At 47.3% G+C, this 20,421-nt stretch overlaps 1 protein-coding gene across 9 annotated transcripts in view; it reads left to right on the top strand.

Annotated features, from left to right (window-relative positions):
• MPRIP (myosin phosphatase Rho interacting protein) overlaps nt 1-20,421 on the top strand; it is a 164,581-nt gene that overhangs the window by 134,309 nt on the left and 9,851 nt on the right. For 4 of the 9 annotated variants that reach the window (XM_015427657.1, XM_015427654.1, XM_015427653.1 and 1 more), the window contains 8 exons: nt 1,858-2,452; nt 2,830-2,946; nt 12,900-13,047; nt 13,400-13,517; nt 14,491-14,650; nt 17,045-17,164; nt 17,903-18,025; nt 19,134-19,296. In XM_015427657.1, the coding sequence (XP_015283143.1) occupies nt 1,858-2,452; nt 2,830-2,946; nt 12,900-13,047; nt 13,400-13,517; nt 14,491-14,650; nt 17,045-17,164; nt 17,903-18,025; nt 19,134-19,296 (1,544 nt within the window). Of the gene's footprint in view, nt 1-1,857; nt 2,453-2,829; nt 2,947-6,835; nt 9,599-12,899; nt 13,048-13,399; nt 13,518-14,490; nt 14,651-17,044; nt 17,165-17,902; nt 18,026-19,133; nt 19,297-20,421 lie in introns of those variants that run through there. The other 5 variants (XM_015427658.1, XM_015427659.1, XM_015427650.1 and 2 more) reach the window with 3 other exon arrangements.

Genomic DNA, 20,421 nt, shown 5'->3' with positions numbered 1-20,421 from the left:
TGCCTCCCATTCCCTGTATAAGCCCCCCGAACTGGGTTTTTGCTTTCTTGTTTGTCTTCAGTCGTCTGCGAACCTGCATGCTAAAAGCTGGCATGAGTTCACTTTTGTTTCCAGGCCTTGTCTGACAGTTCCTTTCGAGGTTCTCTTTAGATGTCTGAGAAACGTTTCCTTTGCCTGTCTGCTGCCTCTGTGTCCTGCTCGCTTGCCGTTCCCGTGTCAGCCTTGGCCCTTTGGAGTGCTGCCGCTTCCTCGGGTGTCAGCAGTGGTTTGCGTTAGGCCTGGTGTTGATGACTGTCTTGTACAAGTAGCGCCCAAGTGTACTGTCTCCTGACACGGGACTGACGTGTTGATTGATTGCAAGGCGGGGAGGGAGGGCTCTCCACATAGGACAGCTTCTTACATGTGCATGTAGGAGATGCATGCACCGTTATAAGATGCACAATTGGATGTTTTTCTTACTTAGATTCTAAAGATGCTGCGGGCATGATTGCTTCCAGGCACACACAGCAGTGGCAGACTAGACTCTTGCATGGTTTCATAATATGTGTACACACGTATAAACACACATCCTTCACACAGAGAAAATTCTGAATCACTTTAGACAGGATGTTCCTGTGCTGTGTAATTGCTTTTGGCCACTGAATTGTCAAGCTGATGGTTACAATTGTGGAGCCTCCAAGATTGTGTCGGGTTTTAGACTCTGCAAACCTTTTCCTTTTGGTGGTGGGGACTGTGAATATCCAATACAGGGAAATATATTGGAGGCGTTTGCTGGAGAATCTTTGCAACAGAAGCCTGTTGAGCACACGTCTCTCAGTCCTGTTGTTTCCTTTATCCCACATGCCCTTCTTCTCTATTCTGAAACCTCAACAGCCACTCTGTGCCTAACTGAATCCAGTTCCTCTGAATGATGCAAAAGGAAGCAGTGCAGTTGCGGGGGGGGGGGGGGGGGCACCCCACAAGGGTGTAGGGCAAGTGAAAAGAAGACTGAAGGCTAAGTCCATCTTTGGGGCTTGGTTCTGGTGTACCTTTTTCCTCCCTGCAAAGATAACCTCTCCATAATGTGCAGGGTGCACATATTTTACAGAAGTAAAATGTTATGTTGGGATCAGCCCTAAATCTAGATTTGTGGGCAGACTTTGTCTAAGCAGTTTTTACCTGCAGAAAAGCCAATAACCTTTTAGGGATTGGTTAAGCAAACTGCTGAGATCAGTCTCCCACTTCCTGATGAGAGTTCAGGGACAGTTTGGGAAAACTGTTCAACAAGATGGATTTGAAATGGCTTCTGTGCAGTGTTAGTTTATTTCTTCTCTTTTTTCCATTAGGAATGTTTCTATGCTGTCTCTCCCCCCAAAAAATCTTGCCATGGTGGCTAGCAGTAAAATAATATAATGACTTGGGAACGGATGGATGATAAAAAATCCTGGCAGTAAAACAATCAGTAAAATCAGTGTATAACAATTTTAAGGATGGACAAAGATAATATGTTTTCATCTGGTGCTTACCAGTAGGCCAGTGCCAGCTAAGCTTCAAGGAGGACAGCAGTCTGCAACTGGGGAGCCATCACTAAGAAAACTCTCATACAAGCGAGGGGCACCATTAGTTAAAGTTGTGATGTGTGTCTTAGTGGGTGGGACAGTATGGAGACGTTGGTCCCAGTAGCATCAAATAGGAACACTTATAGAAGCACAGGTGAGGCAGAATAATAAGAAGCATCTGTCATTTTCAGCATTATTTCCCCACTTCTTCTGCCCTACGAGATGCCATCACAGGGCAAAACTGAGAGAGAAGACAGCAAGTCAGGTTCACGACTAACATTTTCCTGCTCTCCTGTCCTCTTTGCTCCCCCATTTCTAGCTCCTTGCCAGAGAAGAAAAGCAAAACCAGCTCATCGCCTGAGGCCTGCCCCAAGCCAAGCGAGAAGCAGGACTCTGAGCCTGCTGAAATTGATCCTGAGCACAAGCGCAGCCGTGTCCGGGAGCGCAGGCGGGAGGGCCGCTCCAAGACCTTTGACTGGGCTGAGTTCCGTCCCATCCAGCAGGCCCTGGCGCGAGAGCGAGGAAGTGAGGTGGAGCAGTCCAAAGGTGAGGGGCCAGCTCCTTTACCCATGGAGCCCAGCCCCTCTGACACGGACCCTGGGGAGTTGGAAAGAGAGCGTGCGCGGCGGAGGGAGGAGAGGCGAAAGCGTTTTGAGAACCTGGATGCACCTGATGAGGGAAACCTGGAGGACTTCTCTAGGATGGAGGTGGACAGAGTGCCTGGCTTGCCTGTCACTTCGGAGATCAAGCCGCAGAATGTCCATGTGGAGATTGAACAACGGTGGCACCAGGTGGAGACAACTCCTCTACGTGAGGAGAAGCAAGTGCCCATTGCCCCATTGCAGCTTGCACATCCTGAAGACGGTGATGAGACGCTCCACAAGCAGCATCTCACTGCACTCCTGGAGAAGGAGGTAAGGCGGCAGAGAATTTTGACATAGCATGATGGGCACAGACACAAAATGGCTGTCACAGGAGGCAGATCCAGCCACAAAACGTCTGCTGCAGTTTACTTCAGTCACACAGTGAAAGATCCTTGTGCTCCTGTGGCAGTCACTGCCCATGCAATGCTTTTACAAATATGCACAGCCAATCAAAAGCCCCATCTGGCCCATGCCCACTTTATAAAAAAACACTTGATGGGCACAGGGAAAGGTGTCGGTAGGTGCCACGGCACCTATGGGCACGACATTGGGGACCTCAGCTCTGTAGTTATCTTTTTGTAATTTATAAAGTTTTTTAAAAAATATTTCTCTCTCTCTCTCTTATCACCTTTGTTTTGGCTTGATAGCTGGAGCAGAGCCAAAAGGCTGCTTCAGAACTCCTGGAGCAAAACCGGATTCTGCAAGACCAGTTGAAAGTGGCATTGGGCCGGGAGCAGAGTGCCAGGGAAGGCTACATCTTGCAGGTAGGAGAGCAGCAGCAGACAAGAGGAGTCTTGGAGGGCTTTGGTCCAGGGTGCTTCTGAAGATGCCCAAGTTGGAGACAGAATATGCAAAGGGGAGAGAAGGGCAGCATTTGATTTACCCTCTTGTCACACATCAGGCTCTGGACCTGGTTAACTTGGCAAAACTGGCTATGGGACGCATTCCCCTTTCCAGTGTTAATATGGAGGTCTCTGGTATCATACTTCCTTCCCTTTACTTTGGATAGATGAGCCAGGCAACAAGGGCAAATCACCTGAAGCTGCTTCTTCGGTGGGGCTCTTTGCTCAAGACTTGTGGGTATGATAAGATTTTCAGAGCGGTGGTGGGTACCTTCCTTTTTGGGAACAATGTCCCTTTACCTGACTGTTAGGACTCTCCAACTTGGTGATGGGAAGTGCCTCGTGATACATATTGGTGGCCACAGTGTGGAGATTTACTTTCTCATGCCTTCTGCCACCCAGGAGGAAGGTGGATGCATATTCAGGTCCTCCTGGAGAATTCCCCCTGAGCTCCTGGGACAGAGGTTTTCTTCTGGCTTCTTTTTCTGATTCTGCAGGACACAGTGACATTGCAGAGGCCTCCTTCGGACTTCCTCTGCTTCCAGAATTCTGGAGCTCTCAGAATAAAATTCTTTTGATGAAAAAGGATTATTTGATTTATTTGATTTAAAACATTTATCAGCTGCCGTTCCTCCTTACGGAGCTCAAAGTGTCTCACAATATACCGTAAATAAAATGCATTAAAATAGATGACATAAACATACATAAAACCAAAACTCACTCCCTGGCAATATGTCACTGACTTCAACTGCTGTGTAGATTCCACAGCTCAGAATACTAGAATGGATCCCACCACGTTGGACTAGATGTCAGATTTTCCAGAGTTTGACCTGGCCTAACTTCTGTGTTGCCCAAAGCCCCTTTGACTGGGGAAACAGAAAACCTTACAAATATGGAGCAAGAAGGGAGGCCAAAATGCAGCCATTAGACCAGGGGTCCCAACCTTTTTGACCCTGCAGGTACCTTTGAAATTCTGACAATACGGTAGCTGCAGCTGCAATATGGCTGCTGCAGAAATGGCCATCACAGGAGGTATAGCCAGCCGCAAATGGCTGCAACGGCTTAACTTCAGTTACACAGTGAAGATCCTTTTGCTGTGGTGGCAGCTGTTGCCAAAGCAACATTTGTAAAAATCTGCAGTCTATCAAATCTCCAATGGCCAATTATAAGTCTGGCTTGGCAGAGGTCCCACCTGACCCCAACCACTTGCTAAAAACACGTGGCAGGAGCCTGGAAAGCTGTTGGCAAGGCACCATGGCGTCCATGCACACCACACCAGGCATACCTGGAATGCGAAACTAAGAAGTGTTGGTGGTCTCTCATGTTGGTTTTTAAAGCGACTTAATTTTGTTTCTGCTATGCTGCTCCTGCATCAAGGCTCTGGTGCAAGTGGAGTTTCTTTAGCCTGTCGGACACTAACTGAAGCTGAGCATGAGAATTTCCTTCTTTCTTCCTTTTTTTCCTCTCCCAAAGGCACCAAAATCTGGTTCTTCTGGTTCTTTTTTTGGAGCACGGGTGTCTATGAATATGCAGGAGGGGCGGGAGTCATGATACTAACTACTCCTGGGTGTGGATAATTTTTGCATGGATTTTTTTTTTTTTTTTTTTTTTGTGGGGAAGCATGTAATCTGACTTAACGTTAACTGAGTGTCACATCTTTGGGCTGTCCCTGCCTGAAAACGCGGCATGGGAAGGCAGGCCAAACTATTCAGCTAAACGCTACTGCTCCTTCGGCTTTTCATTTGTGTATTCTCCAAGACACATTATTTCTGTCTGGACTCTTGCATGATTCTCTGAGTTTTTGTTTTCTCCTCTGTGCATGCAAACCATGGTTTTTGGTTTTGAGTCTTCCTCCCAAGAATTTCTTGTTCTGACTTTTACGTTCTCATTATACCTCCCCCTTTTCTCCTCTTCATTTACCTTTCTTCAAAAACACAAGCACAGGTAGCAGAAAGATGTAGATTCAACAAGAAGTGTAAACTTCACTTGCAGTTTTTGAAAAAAATATAAGCACAGGGAGTTACAGAGTTTGGTTCCAAATAGTGGCAGAAATGAGATTACTAGAGCAACAAGGGCAAGGTAGTAATGGTGCTTCTTTGGTGTTTCAGTCACACCTTTTGTTTGGCAAAAACATCAACTCAGATGTATACATACAACCCAGTTTCACTTCAATTAAGACTTTATGGCCCACCCTATCCTGAAGGCTGGAGGTGGGTAATGAAAGCAAAAAAGCCACACTCCCAGCAGAACAGAAGTCTGCTGGATTGAATTCACTGACTTCCCTTCCACACTTTCCCAGCTAGCTCTGAGTCTCCCACCCCTGCCAACCCAAACAGGTAAGGTCTTCCAGCAATTCCAGAAAGTTAATTTTTTAAGTACATCCCTGAAACATCCTCATCTCTCTCCCTCCTCCCCCATAATTTTCATTTCTTTCCAGTCTTCTTCTACTTGTCCTTTTTGACGGTTTCTTTTCCATCATGCTTTCATTTTTTTCTATTTTGTTTTCCCTTAACTCTTTTTGCATTAGACCTGTTTTGGTGTTTTAGCATTCATGTTGTCTGTTTAAACCGGAAAGGAGTTTCCCTTATTCTCTGAAAATGATTTTTTTATTAAAACAAAAACAAAACATCCTGCCACCAACAAAATTGGAGCAGATGGGTACTGGTCAAACCAATCGGAGAAGACTTTTTCTGTGTCCCAACATGACCACAGGTGTGACACTCAGAACTGGGAGCCGAGAGTACTACTAATCTCCTCTTTAATCAATTTTTTTAAGACTGAGGTGCCCACAGCCCCATCGGGGGCCTGGCAGAGGCTCCACAAAGTCAACCAGGACCTCCAAAGTGAGCTGGAAGCCCAATGCCAGCGCCAGGAGCTGATCAATCAACAGATCCAGGCCCTTAAGCGTAGCTACGGAGAGGCCAAAGATGTGATCCGGCACCATGAAGCGGAGATCCAGAGCCTGCAGGCCCGGCTGGGCAATGCCGCTGCAGAGCTGTCCATCAAAGAGCAGACACTGGCCAAGTTGAAGAGTGACCTGAAGGCCGAGAAGGAGAAAGCGCAGGAGCAGATGGAGGAATGGCAGCACAGCGAGACAGCACTGAGCTCCCAGCTGAAGGCCAGTGAGCAGCAGCTAAAGAAAGCAGAAGCACTCCTCCTGGAGAAGACCCAAGAGCTGCGGGATCTGGAAACCCAACAGGCCCTGCAAAGGGACTACCAGAAAGAAGTCCAGCGGCTCCAGGAGAGGATCGCTGATGTAAGCCGGCAGCTCAGTGCCAGCGAGCAGTCCCGGATGCTCATGGAAGAGAAGTTGCAGAGGAACTACGAGGCTCTGTTGGAAAGCTGTGAGCGGGAAAAGCAGGTCTTGATCCAGAGCGTAAAGGAAGTGGAAGACAGAGCCAGCGAATACGAGAACCAGCTCCAGAATAGTGAGCGGCAGATGGAGATCCTACAGAAGGAGAAGCTGACAGCCAAATTTGAAGGCAGTGAGATTGTCCACCAGCTGGAGGAGCAGCTTGAGATGAAGGAAGACAGCATCCAGAAACTGGCCGAGCACATCAAGAGCCTGGAGGAGGAACGGGATCAGATCAAATACAGGTTCCAGGAGCTGATGAATCAGGTGGCAGAGTCGGACCACGAGGTCGCAAAGCTGCAAGCAAAACTTCAGGCTGAAGAGACCAACTACCGCACATTGGAGCATTCCTACGAGGAGGTGTCAGGCCAGTTCCAGAACTTGCAGAAGGTCCTGCAGGAGAAGGAGGAAGAGTTGAGAGCCATACGGGAGGTCCACCTAAAAACTGTCCAAAAGGATCGAGATTTGGGCGAACCTTTGTTGGGAATGGAAGGAAATCAACAGGCCGAAGATAAGTCATTGAAAACATTGGCTGACGAAAGTTTGGAGCACTGCACTGTCCATGAAACAGTCAATCCCTGCGCTGTGCCAGAGACTGACATCAATCACATTACGCCACATCCACAGGTTCCGGGAGGAATCCCCATTTTAGAATGCATGCCCACCAAGGAAGACAGTCCCAATCAGAGACAGATTTGTGAAAAGGCAGCCATGAAAGCAGAAGAATATAGGTCTCCATTGAAGCCTGCACACCTTCAAGAGAGGGAGGCTTATCAGAAAGATCTGGCCAAACTTGACACGGAAATCCCAGGAGCCAAACGGCAGAGGATCCGTTTCTCTAGCATCCAGTGCCAAAAGTACGTCCATGCAGATGGCTCAGAGAAAACATGGGCCAGCAGCACTTCGTCGGACACCAGCCAGGACCGCTCGCTTTCTGAAGACAGCATGTCATCAGAACCAGCTCCATGTTACCCGGCCTCAGGTGACTCAGAGACTTACCTGTCTATCATCCATTCCCTGGAAACCAAACTTTACATCACAGAGGAAAAGCTCAAAGATGTGACCATGAAACTGGAGAGCCAGCAAGGGCACAACCAAGACACCCTCCTTGCGCTTCACCACCAGTGGGCCAGCACAGAAGCCCAGTTGAGGGAGCAGCTTCAGGACAGTTTGACCCAAGTCAGCCTGTTGGTCTCACAGCTGGAGAACGAGAGGCAAGGGAAACTCAAACTGATGGCCAAACATGCCAGCGAGCTGGGGGGATTCCAGGGGAGAAACAACCAAGCCTTGATGTGTTTGAAACAATGTGGGGAACAGCTAAGAACTCTGCCCCGATCTGACCAGGAAGGAGGGGGAGAGATACTCTTGGATGCCTTATCCAGCATGGAGATAACATTATCTAATGCAATCCAGGCCTTACAGGGGACACTGTCTTTACCTGATCTCCAGCCAAGAGAGAGTCCACAACCCCAAGAAGGCAGTTTGCTGGAAAATGATATACCTGTCCCCCTAAAACGGCAAACAGAGTTTTCTGAACAAGACCAACTAAAGTTGCTTTCCAAGCGGGTGGCATTTGAAGCTTGCCTGATAAACCAGATAGCAGAGTCTTTGAGAGACTCCACTTCTGAGATCACCCTAACCCTTCGGGAGATTCATGGGATGGTGGATGCCGTCCTCTTAGAGCCTTCCAATGTTTCTCACACAGCGGTCACCTTGGCCAACATCTTATCGAAAAAACTAGTGTTGGAGGATGAATTTTGGAGCCAGGTTGAGGAGTTAAGAAAGCACCTAAGCAAGAAGGAAAAAGAAGAAAAGATGGAAATGGAAAGCTCAGACTCCCTTCAAGGCCTTATACACACCATTGCAGACAGTGCGCTCGTTCAAGCCGAGCTGGGTTTCGTTGCCCAGAAAATGCGGGAGTCCTTTCACCAGAGGCTGAAGGCCATCGAAGAGGACCTCCACAACACCAAGACAGCCCTTCAGCAGCACAAGTGCATGTTGGAGGAAATCATTAAAGCCTACCAGACACCTCAGTTCAACGGAGTTATGGATCAGATTTCCAAAGTGCTCGAAATCCAAGAGGGCACCTCCAAAAGCATCCAAGCGTCTTGGGACAGGTGTGTTCAGCAGCACAGGACAGAAGACTGCGGCTTGCAAAGTCTTAGCAGTCAAGCTTTGACAGCTGTTCTGGCAGAGCTTTCTCAGCAGCTAAAAGACAGGGCGAAAGTCTTGGAAGAAATAGCAGCTGCTTTACTGTCTCTGTCCCCTGAGGAGGCCCTAAAAGATTGCCAGAAGCTCCTAAAGTTTTCTCGCACTCCTCCCTATCTGTCATGTATGGGGGATCTTGAACGCTACTCTTCCCTGCTAGTCCAGGATGCAATTATCCAGGCCCAGGTTTGTTACGGGGCCTATAGAGCTAGGCTGGAATACGAAAAGGAGGCATGGCTGAACAAAGAGTCACTGCAAAACATGGACGCTCTGTGCCAGGAGCGCATCAGGGCTGTGGCAGTCCTCCGAGAGGAGTATGAGGATTTGCTCCGTAAGCAGCAGAACGAATATGCCGAGATGATTGCCATCCTCGAAAAGGAGAATGTGGACCTGAAAGCAAAAGTGGCCCAGCTGGAGAGCCAGAGGAAGCTCCTGGAAGAAGAAGAACGTCAGCAGAGCAGAAAGATGTTGGAGTTGCAGGGCAGGTACGAAGAGGAGATGCAGACTGTGGTCGAGCAGTTAAACAGGACAGAGGACACCCTGAAGGCCGAGAGAACCAAAGGGCTTCACCAACTGGATGCCATCATACGGGACAAGCAGAACTTGGAGAGATACCACCTGGAGCAAATCCAGACCTTGGAGGACAAGTTTCAGGTCAAGATGAAAGAGCTGCAGATCATTCACAATGAGGAGCTGCAGACATTGCAAGACCATTACAGCAGAAATCTGCAGGGCTTGCAGGAATCTGTGGATGAGTACCGGAAGCAGCACCCAGAATCACTGCCCAGAGATGCACCTAAAGCTGGCCCACTGGAATCTCACACTGAGGGTCAGCTTGAAGGTGGGCCGCAGGGCTCTGAGGGTGAGCTCAGCTCTATGCATGGGTTGCGCGAGCGCATACAAGAGCTGGAAGCCCAGATAGATGTCATGAGAGACGAGCTGGAGCACAAGCACCTGGAAGGAAGCGCATCGACTCTGCGGGAGAAATACCAGAAAGACTTTGAGAACCTCAAGGTGTCCAGTGTTCCCCCCCCTACCAAATTGTGCGTGTATCCCACTCATCGTAGAGTAGCTATCAACGTTTTGTTTAGGACAAGAGGGCTTAGTAGGACTAGAGGGCAGGGCCAGCCTTTAGAATACATTTTGCATTTCCCTGTGCATAAGGCTAGAATACATTCTCAGTCAAACACTTCCAGGCCCTCTTGAGCACATGAAGCTATCTTATGTTGAGTCAGGCCCTTGGTCTGTCATGAGTCCTCCCTACTCTGATGACAGCAGCTCTCTGATAGAGGTTTTCTACATCACCTACTACCCAGTCCTTTTTAGAACAAGAGATGCCAGCGATTGAACCTGGGACCTTTTGTATACGAAGCAGATGCTGTACCACGGCCCTACCCCAAATACAAATCATGCCTTGTCCCACAGCCCCTCCCACTTTTCCCAGCATCCTTGTTTGGCTGCTGTCTCAGGCAGAGAATACATGCTAACTGGGACTCCTTTAACTGGAGATGCCAGGGATTGAATCTGGGACCTTCTGAGTGCAAAGAAGTTGCCCTGCTACTGAGTCATGGCCTCTCCCTTAAGTAAACAGGGATTTTTTTTTGTCAATGGAGTACGGTGATAAATTGTCCTCTCAGGCCTCATGGGACTTACCTGTAATAAGATGGTGAACGTAGACTAAAGTGGTATTTGCCAACCTGAACAGGGGAGGGGCTGTGACTCAGTGGTAGAGCATCTGCTCGGCACACAGAAGATCCTAGGTTCAGTCTCTGGCATCCCGTTAAACACGATCCGGTGGGTGATGTGAAAGACCTCTACCTGGGACCCTGGAGAGCTGCTGCCAGTCATTGTAAGCAACAGTGATCCTGATGGACCAAGGATCTGATTCAGTATAAAGCAGCCTCATCTGCTCAACAAATGTGATCTCCACAGGAAGACTACAGAGAGATTTCTGTTAATCTCCCTTAAACACCACTTCATTCCATCTTTTCCTGGTCTGATACCCCTACATCATTTAAAGCAAATTCTCAAATTTCAGTTCAGTATCATTTAAAAGGTTCTGTTTCAATATCTTTAATATTTATATAAAATGCAGGCATCAGGATTAGTTGGTGATAGAATCTAAAACCTGAGTTTTATTGTATTAGCTTATTTATTATTTATTTGGCACATTTCTATCCAACCCTTCTTCAGCAAGTTCAGGGCAGCGTACCTGGCTCTCCCTCTTCCATTTTATACTTGCAACAACCCCCCTGAGAGGTTGGCGAGGCTGAGAGTATTTGCCTGGCTGAAGGTCCCCAAGAAAGTCTTGTGGATTTGATCATGGGTCTCCCAGAGTCATTCTTGAGATTGTAACCACTATACCACACTGCCTTTCATATAATAATGCAAGTCAACAATTGCTTGGAAGAAAAGACACAGGCAAAACAGAGTGAGATTTATTCATAAATTCCAAGAAGCTGACAGATGAGGCATATCAAATTATCATGGTTATGGTAAACTACTTTAGGGAGTTAAATTCATATACGTTATGCAATCAGGTTTGGGTATTTTTCAGTTCGGGTCTACTGGGCCCCAAAAAATTTCAGAGTTCTCGAAAAACCCTGGATCTCAATACCAATAAAGTATTCAGATAAGACTCAAACCGAACAATACCAAGAAAAACAACGGTAAAACCACAAAAAACAGCTGAGAGGAAGGTCAGCTGGAGCGCTTTTGGGAGGTCCCTTTAAACCAGACTGTCCAACAGAGCCTTCAAAGGAGCCAATCCTGCAGGCAGAACTCTCCAACAAGGCTCGGTTTAAACCAGATTGCCCAATAGAGCCCGTAAAGGAGGTGATCTTGCAGGGAAAACTCTCCCAACAGGCTCTGCTGGGCTGCCCGCTTTAAACCAGACTACCCAACAGAGCCTGCAAAGGACGTGATCCTGTGAGAAGAACTCTCCCCAGAGGCTCGGCTGGGCAGCCTGACTCAAATTGGACTGCCCAATAGAGCCTGCCAAGCAGCCAATCCTGCGGGGAGAGTTCTCCCCACAGGCTTGTCTGGGGCTGTGCTGGGCAGCATGGTTTAACCAGACTGCCCAACAGAGCCCACAAAGGAGCTGATCCTGTGGGCAATATTCTCATTGCAGGCTGGACTGGGGGTCTGCTGGGTAGCCCAGTTTAAACTAGACATCCCAACAGAGCCCACAAAGTAGCTGATCCTGCATGGAGAACTCTCCCTCCAAGCTCCACTGGGGCTCTCTTTGGCTGTTCAGTCAAATAGCTCAAAATAGCTGCAGCAGAGCCGGTGGGGAGAGTGCCCCCTTGACTGTTTCGCACACTGTCTTCTGCAGTCCCTTTAAACAGCACCTGTTTAAAGGGATTAAAGAAGAAAGCCCCAAAACAGCTGAGTGGCAGAAGCAATCTGCTTCAGCCCCTCAGCTGCTGTTCAGGTTTGCCGGTAATTCCTGAATATATTCAGGATTTTTTCGGTTTTGCAAAATCCCAGATACATTTGAGATGCCTAAACATATCTGAAAAAAAATACTGATAAGGTGTTTTTCTGGTATATTTTCGGTTCGGGTAAACTCAAATGCACATTCCTAGTTTATCACCAGTTAGAACAAATAGTGCTGGTTGCTGGATCTTGGCTGTTTCAACAGGTACAGCTTTTAAAAAAAAAACTGCAAGTTTTAGAATTTAAAAAGCCAAATTTTCCAGACAGAATAGGCAAATTCTCTGGGCTATGCTAAGGCCACCCTGCCCCATTTTTGTTGAGAGGTGTGCTGTTGTTGGGCTGTTTTCCCAAAGAACTGCTGTCTGCCATTCAGGAACTCTTGTCTTCTCTGTTAGCAAAATGTTATCCCAGTCTGAAGTGGGGGGGGGGGGGCTTTGGGTATTTATTTTATTTCTGTCCCATGACATTTCATGGCACACATGAGCTCCTTATGACAGATATCCCACCACCGACATTTCTGTCCCCAAGGGACTCACAGTCTTACATACTCGTGCTGGGGTCCCGCACTGAAGACTTAAAATTCCAAATCTTCCTGGTATGCCCCACTTAAGTGAGTCCTCAAAAATATCTTTGTTTCTAGTCAGTTTTCCATTAGCTGTAGACCAGAGAGGCTTGGTAGTTCTATAGCTAGGAGAGCATTAACCCTTCCCTGCGTGCTTGGCTCATGAGTTCTGTCCTTGTGTGTCAATCCATTCATCTGCCCATTCATCCATCAGTTTATAAAGTCTCTGGATGCTCTTACATTGAATTCTTCCAAAATGAATAAGCCAGCTGAATTATGATTTCTTCTCTTCCCCCCCCCCCCCACCGCCACCAGGCAACTTGCGAGCGAGGGTTTGCTGCCATGGAAGAGACTCATCAGAAAAAGATCGAGGACCTACAGAGGCAGCACCAGCGAGAACTGGAGAAGCTACGGGAAGAGAAAGATCGGTTGCTGGCAGAAGAGACAGCAGCTACCATCTCAGGTAGAACAAAAAGTGTGCCTGAGTGGGGAGGAGAGACTTGGGGGCCTGTCCAAAAGGTGTGCAGTTGGATCTACAGGAACAAGACTGGAGTCCAGTAGCACCTTAGACCACCAAGATTACTGTAGTATAAGCTTTCGAGAGTCAGAGCTCCCTTTGTCAGATAAACTTTGACTCTTGAATGTTTCGCCCTGGAAATCTGTTGATCTCTAAGGTTCTACTGGACTCCAGTCTTGCTCTTTTACTGTAGATCCAATATGGCTACCCCCCTGAAACTATCTCCACGGATCTATATGGTGTTAGTGGTGATTAGGTTTCATTTTTTTTAAACAGCATTTTCTATCATCCTTTGCAGCCATAGAAGCCATGAAGAATGCCCACCGGGAAGAGCTGGAGCGGGAGCTAGAAAAGACCCAAAGGTCCCAGATCAGCAGCAACAACTCCGATGTCGAGGCTCTACGGAGACAATACCTGTAAGATGTTTCTCTGCACTTTCTTAACAGGTTGCCATAGCAAATGTAGCATCACCCATTGAGGCTCTTTGCTTGCTGCTGCTGGGGAAAGGAGGAGGTATGTCTTGGATAATGGGGGCATTGCAACAATAGGAGCATCCAATGGCATGTAACCATTGACTAATTATATTTGGACTTTTTTTTTTACATTGTTTGTGTGAAGGTGTTTACCGGAAGACCTAATTTGACCAGTCCCTCACAGCTACTATTTTTTTAAACTCTTCCTTCACGTGTGCCCTAAAAGAGAGAATGTGGTGTGGTGGTTAGACTGTCGGACCTAGGATCTGGGAGACCCCAGTTTAAATCCTCCAGCTCTGCCCTGGAAGCTCACTGGGTGACCCAGGGCCAGTCACAACCTTTCAGCCTCACAAGGCTGTTGCAAAGAGTTTAAAAAGGAAGAGAAGATAAATTATGCAAGCCCATTTTTGGAGTCCCCCTTGTAGAGAAAAATAGAAAACAAATGAAGTAAATAAACAAGCATTTCTGTGGAGGAACTATAATGCTGCCATGGCAAATTCTAGTCCTGGAAGACCACTTTAGTCCACATTCAATCTGAACAAAATAATCTTCTGGTTGCAAAGCTCTGCTTCTTCCACTGAAATTGCATGAGCAGATTTATTTTTGTGATGGCCGTGAAGGTCTAATAGCAAAGAAGGCATCAAGTCAGTGGCCTAAATGGCACATTTTAGTGTTTTATGTTCCCTTAAGAGCTTGGGTCCATCTGAGCTCGAAATTGCTGGCAAAAGGCTTGTTTTAAGAGATTGCTTCTTGCACAGGGGGGAAAGAAGATTGACACGAAACTGCTTGAATGCTCGTATGTTCCCAGAGCTAGGGAGAAACCACCTCTGCCGAATTTGAGCAGGCCATGTCAAGTTCCTACCAGGACCATTTTAACGTACAGCTGACTGTGTGTGATGAGATTTTCTGTTGGCAGGGAGGAGCTTCAGTCTGTCCAGCGGGAGCTGGAGGTTTTGTCGGAGCAGTACTCACAAAAGTGCTTGGAGAATGCTCACCTGGCTCAGGCCCTGGAGGCGGAGAGGCAGGCCCTCCGTCAGTGCCAACGTGAAAACCAGGAACTCAATGCTCACAACCAGGTGAGGCGCAAGCCCGATGCTTGGATGTGTGTGGGAGATCATGTTCAAGGTTTCATCAGAGTGGCCTTCAGTCGAAGTTTGACTCCAGGGACTTGCACATTAAGGAATCTTGACCATTTGCCTGTTATAGCTTAGTAAGAGTGAAGAAGCAGGGCTGCCTTTGAAGACTGTTCAGAAGCTACAGTTGATACAGAATGCTGAAGCCAGAGCATTGAGTGGAGTGGTGTCAGGTTCCACAGCCAACAACGGAGTACACGCTTATCAGAAAGGTTATACTTTATTGAAGAGCTATAGATGCATTAACAGAAGCACTGTTAAGAATGCCGTCGCCCCTACAAGCAAAATGGGATATAGGGCATTCGTATGCACACACACCCTTCCATAGGCCAATAGGCCTGACTCCCGCACGCGGGAGAAGGAGCCCCAGACCGCTAGAGTCAAAGCTGGGAACCGATAGCGCTCCCACGGTTTTCCCTTCGCGCCAGACACTACACCACCTGCACATCTTAGAGATAACAGTGTTACAGCAGAGATGAAGCACAGAAGGAATGCAGCAGTAATTAGCACACAGAGAGGGAACTATCATGGCAGCATAGCTGACAAGTGGGTCATAGGGACCATATTGCTCCAGTCTTGTCCCATCTACACCGGCTTCCAGCTTACGTCTGGGCTGAATCCAAAATGTATTTATTTATTTATTTGTTTCGACACTTATTCCGACCTCCCTGCAAATGGGCTCAGGGCAGATCACAACAATATAAATAAAATAAATACAATAATTCAGTAGTTAAAACAGTATGAATTAAAGCAGATATGCACTATCCATTAAAGTGCAATAGTCTCAGAAGCTGGAGCTGGTGGGCCACTAAAAATCTGCTCAGTCTGGGCTGCATAAAGATGGACAGCTTCAGCAAGGGAGGCCAACTGGATTGGATGCCCGCTACCTCATCCAAAGGCCTGGCAGAAGAGGTCCATTTTACAGACCCTGCCGAATGGTAGAAGGTCCTACAGGGCTCTGAACTCAAGCGGGAGCATGTCCTACCTGGCCAATGCCAGGGCAGAGAACACCCTGGCCAAGCCTAAGCGGATGCCCCTTGGGCTGGGGACAACCAGCAGATGTTGGTCAGCTGAGTGCAAGGCTCCCCATGGAACGTATGGGGAGAGGCAATTCCTCTGATATGTTGGTCCCAGGCCACGCAGGGCTTTGAAGGTCAGTACCAACACCTTGAAACAGATCTGGTACTCAACTGGTAGCCAATACAGTTGGTGTAACACTAGCCAAATGCATGCCCACACAGGCAATGCAGCCAGTAGGCACACCGCTGCATTTTGCACTAGCTGGAGTTTCCGAATCAGCCTCAGAGACAAGCTCATGTAAAGTGCATTACAATAATCAAGCCTGGAAGTGACCATTGGGTCACTGTAGCCAAGTCCTGGGGAGAGAGGTAGGGTACCAGTTGCCTGATCTACTAAAGATGATAGAAGGCCAACCTGACAACTGTGGTGACCAGTGTTCCCTCTAAGCTGAGTTAGTGTGAGGTAGCTCACAGTTGTTTAGCCTCCAGCTCAAACATTTTTGTCTTCGTTCAGGAAGGATGGCTCTAGAGCAAACTAAATTATGCAATAACCAAATTGCTCATTCACAACTTTAATGCCAGTAGCTCACAAAGTAGAATTTTTGCTCACAAGACTCCACAGCTTAGAGGGAGCATTGGTGGTGACCTCTCTCAGCCCCACCTACCTCACAGGGTGTCTGTTGTGGGGAGAGGAAGGGAAAAGAGTTTGTAAGCTGCTCTGAGACTCCAAGTGAAGGGTGGGGTATAAATCCAATCTCTCCTCCTCCTCCTCCTCCATAGAAAGTGAGACATCCCAGGATCACCCCCAGGCCTCTTACCTTCAGATGCTGATCTTGACCCTGTACAGCTTGGGCCCCAGCATACCTCAAGCACTGCCTTCTCCCATATGAACCTACCCATACACTCTGGTCATCTTTGGCGGCCCTGCTTTATTTGCCCCCACCATACGAAATTAGACAGGTGGTGACTCGAGAAAGGGACTTCTCGGTCATAGCAGCAAAACTTTTGAATTCTATCCTCAGAGAGATTTGTCTGTCTCCTCTATAAGTGTCTTTCACCAGTGGGTGAAGACTTTGTTTCTTACTCTCAATAACAGTTACTAGCCCTCCTTCTAGTGTTGGCTTGCAGTCAAGGAGGGCCAAGTGATCCATGTCCATGCCGTGGGATTGCATGAAGTTTGGAAGCCATGAAAATTCTTAAAGACACGTCCTCTGCCCCTATTCAAGTGGGTGTAATAAACTGCTGGGACCAGGGGCAGCTCTAATGCTGAAGGGCTTATTCAGAAGTGTACTCATAGCACTTATGGTGGTTCTTGCAGGAGCTGAACAACCGCCTGGCTACAGAGATCACACGGTTACGAGCACTGCTAACCAGAGAGGGCGGGGCAGAGGCTGCCAGCACGCCTCTCACTCAGGGCAAGGATGCCTACGAGCTGGAGGTGAGTAGTCCTCTGCTTTGACATTGAACACAACCACCCAGAGCTTGTGGGCATGCGACAGGCTATTGCTCTTGGGAGACGGGCTCTGGGTTTTATTCAGTCCCACAATGTGTCATGGAGCTGGTATGGTTAAAATGTTGAACTAAGACTGGGGAGACTGGGTTTTAATGCCCTAGTCCGGCCAGGAAGCTTCCTGCATGACCTCGGGCCAGTCACACTCTCCAGCTTAGCCTACTTCATTCAGTGGTAGCAGTGATAAATTGGAGGAGAGGAGGACCACACCTCTCCCTGCCCCTGTTCAAAGTAAGATAGATAATGCCATTCACTTAGTGTTTGGGGTATGATACAACCAAAGTTAAGTGCTATTTCAGTTTAATTCTGTCATGGCTCCTGCTCTGTGGAATAAGCTCCCTGAAGGGATGGGGGGGCCCCTCTTTGGAGATCTTCAGGAGATGCTGCAAGGCCTACCTGTTTGTCAGGGTTTTTGAGGGCGTTTGAATGGCATAAGGGGGTGAAGGGGGGGAGAGAGTTGGGGTTTGCTGATTTATTTTGGTTTTAACTGAATTTTTAAAAAAACTATTAGTGTAAGCCTTCTTGAAGCACAAGGGAAGGCGGCGTATAATTTTTAAAATTTATATATATAAGTAATTAATTGTAATGGGAGCATTATGCACTTATTGGAATAACTTAGGCTTAAAATGGTACCTTTCTGTCTTCACCTAAAATGTCTCTGGCCAGCTCTCTCTCTCCTCCTCCCCACTGTCCCCCCTCCAGGTTCTGCTGCGAGTCAAGGAATCAGAAATCCAGTACTTGAAGCAGGAGATCAGTTCCTTGAAAGATGAATTGCAGACAGTACTGAGGGTAATTTATTTATATATTTACAGTCTTTGCTGAGGCTCAAGGCAGATCAGTGTACAAGGAGCAGTGTAAGACATGCAGTAAATAGTGTAACTGGACTGATTACAAATTTGCAAACAAAGCAATAAAATATATTATATGTATGGGTTTTTTTGCGGCAGGCATGCCGTGATGTCATGCAACCTCACGCTACTTTATTATATAATAAATGTTTTAACATGTCTTTTATGCAGCAACTTTGAGCAAGATGAGACAGTAACGGATGAGTGCTTAATATGGTAGCTCAAAATATTTTTTTTATTAGATTTTTATCCTACCCCTCCTCCAGTATGGGGCTTGGGGTGGCTCACAACATGACAATGCAGTAACAATAATAAAGCCATAGTTCTTACAAAATCCAATTAAGTTAAATTAAAATCCAATTAATTTAACTCACAGCTTTTGGCCAAAAAGTCCACCATGTTGTTAGTAGAGTCCACCAGAATACTGTTACTAGAATGCCTGGTGGAATAACTGTCTTACATGCCCTGCGGAATACGTTCCTTTGAATCTGGACAAAGCCCTGTTCTAAGCTACTGGAAGTTCCACTTGCTCTGCTTCCCCGTTGCAGTCAATTTACAGCAACCCCATAGGATTTTCAAGGCAAGACACTGAGGTGACCAGACCATTGCTTGCCTCTGCGTAGCAACCCTGGACTTCCTTGGTGGTAGCACATCCAAGTACTAACCAGGGCTGACCTTGCTTAGCATCCGAGATCTGGAAGATACCATGACTTCTTTTTTTCTTTCTTTCCCTGAAATACTGCTGTGCTTTGAGTGGCCATCTTGTCAGATTTGTAGACGAATGCTGGTAAACTGGTGAATATTTCAGGTGCTTGGTTGTTCTATGAGACTGAACTCTCTGAGTTGCTTGATGTCACCTTCACTTTTAACAGAAGCAGAATCTAAGGAGAGTTGCAAGTATCCCATACTGATAGCTGGAATTGCCAGAGATTGGTGTTTCCTAGGGTCGGACTCAGTTTTCCTCGTGGAAGCCAGTAGTGTGTATTTCTACCCATCTCCAATGTCACATATCTCCTTAACTGAAATGCCATCTTTTCTTCCCCTTCAAGGATAAAAAATATGCCAGTGATAAGTATAAAGATATCTACACAGAACTGAGCATTGTGAAGGCCAAGGCCGACTGTGACATCAACAGGTTGAAAGAACAGCTCAAAGCTGCCACGGAGGCCCTTGGAGAGAAGTCCCCGGAGAACACCACAGGGTCTCGATACGGTCAGTACTCTGGTAACAGATGCTGCTATTTTCCACCTGGGCCACAAAATGAAAACAGAACTGAGTTTGGTGTGTCATTCAGGGAAATTGTAGGTATATTCATCCGATTTCAATGTCATCACGCATGCACAGACAGGATCTGCAATTTGGGATCCAACTTACTCTAGCCACATCAATTTACTTGACAGCTCAGCTGTGTTTGTTTGGATATGATCAATATTAGAGATGTAAAATTTCCAGAAATTTTGAAGCCAAATCTGTGATGGAGACGGCCCACGCGGGGGGGGGGGGGAATCTCCAGGATTAAAAAACCCAGAAATTTGTGGGGAAATTGAAATATATGCAGTACTGTCCTATCAAACCAAGAGCATAAAATGCACTATTGATAATTACATATACAATAGGTAAAGGTAAAGGTTCCCTTGCTCGAAAGCCAGTCGAATCCGACTCTAGGGTTGCGGTGCTCATCTCCGTTTCAAAGCCGAAGAGCCAGCGCTGTCCGAAGACGTTTCCGTGGTCATGTGGCCGGCATGACTAAACACCAAGGCGCACGGAACGCTGTTACCTGTCAGCAAGCTGCCATGGTGTTCTGTGTTGGTTGTATCTCTGTACCGTTGCTCAACCCTCCCCCCTGCCTGTACGCCTGTATTTTACTCTGCTGTAATGCCTAAGCCAAACAACTGGAGGATGTATTGGGGGAGTCTGCTTTACTGCCAGCTTGTTGCTTTTAGAGCCTGGGAACTGCACCTGTATTATGTCTGGAGATAGCCTGGTTCTCAGGGAATGAGCGCGCAACCGTTTCCTTTCACCCGCCAGCGGGAAAGTGACCCATTGGTCCTGTACCTGGTTCAAATCCCTTTATCATGCTTGCCCTAACCGTTTGTATTCAGTTCTAACAAAGAACGTGTTTGAGTGTCTTTCCAAAGCTTTGAAATAAATTTTGCATTTCTTGAAAACGTGGATTTATTCTCGATGCTTGGGGATCCAACATATTGTTAGAACTCTCACTTTTCCTATCGTCCCGAATCTGACGTGATCATGAGCGGGGCAGAGGGAAACCTACCTACAACGGAGGGGGACACAGGATCGGTCCCTACAACCTCCACAACGTTGATCACCACGACT

Source organism: Gekko japonicus, unplaced genomic scaffold (assembly GCF_001447785.1).
Source record: "Gekko japonicus isolate JY-2015 unplaced genomic scaffold, Gekko_japonicus_V1.1 scaffold136, whole genome shotgun sequence".
Classification (NCBI taxonomy): Eukaryota; Metazoa; Chordata; class Lepidosauria; order Squamata; family Gekkonidae; genus Gekko; species Gekko japonicus.
The sequence above is the reverse complement of the archived record's forward strand: the minus strand, read 5'-3'. Positions and strand labels throughout refer to the sequence as shown.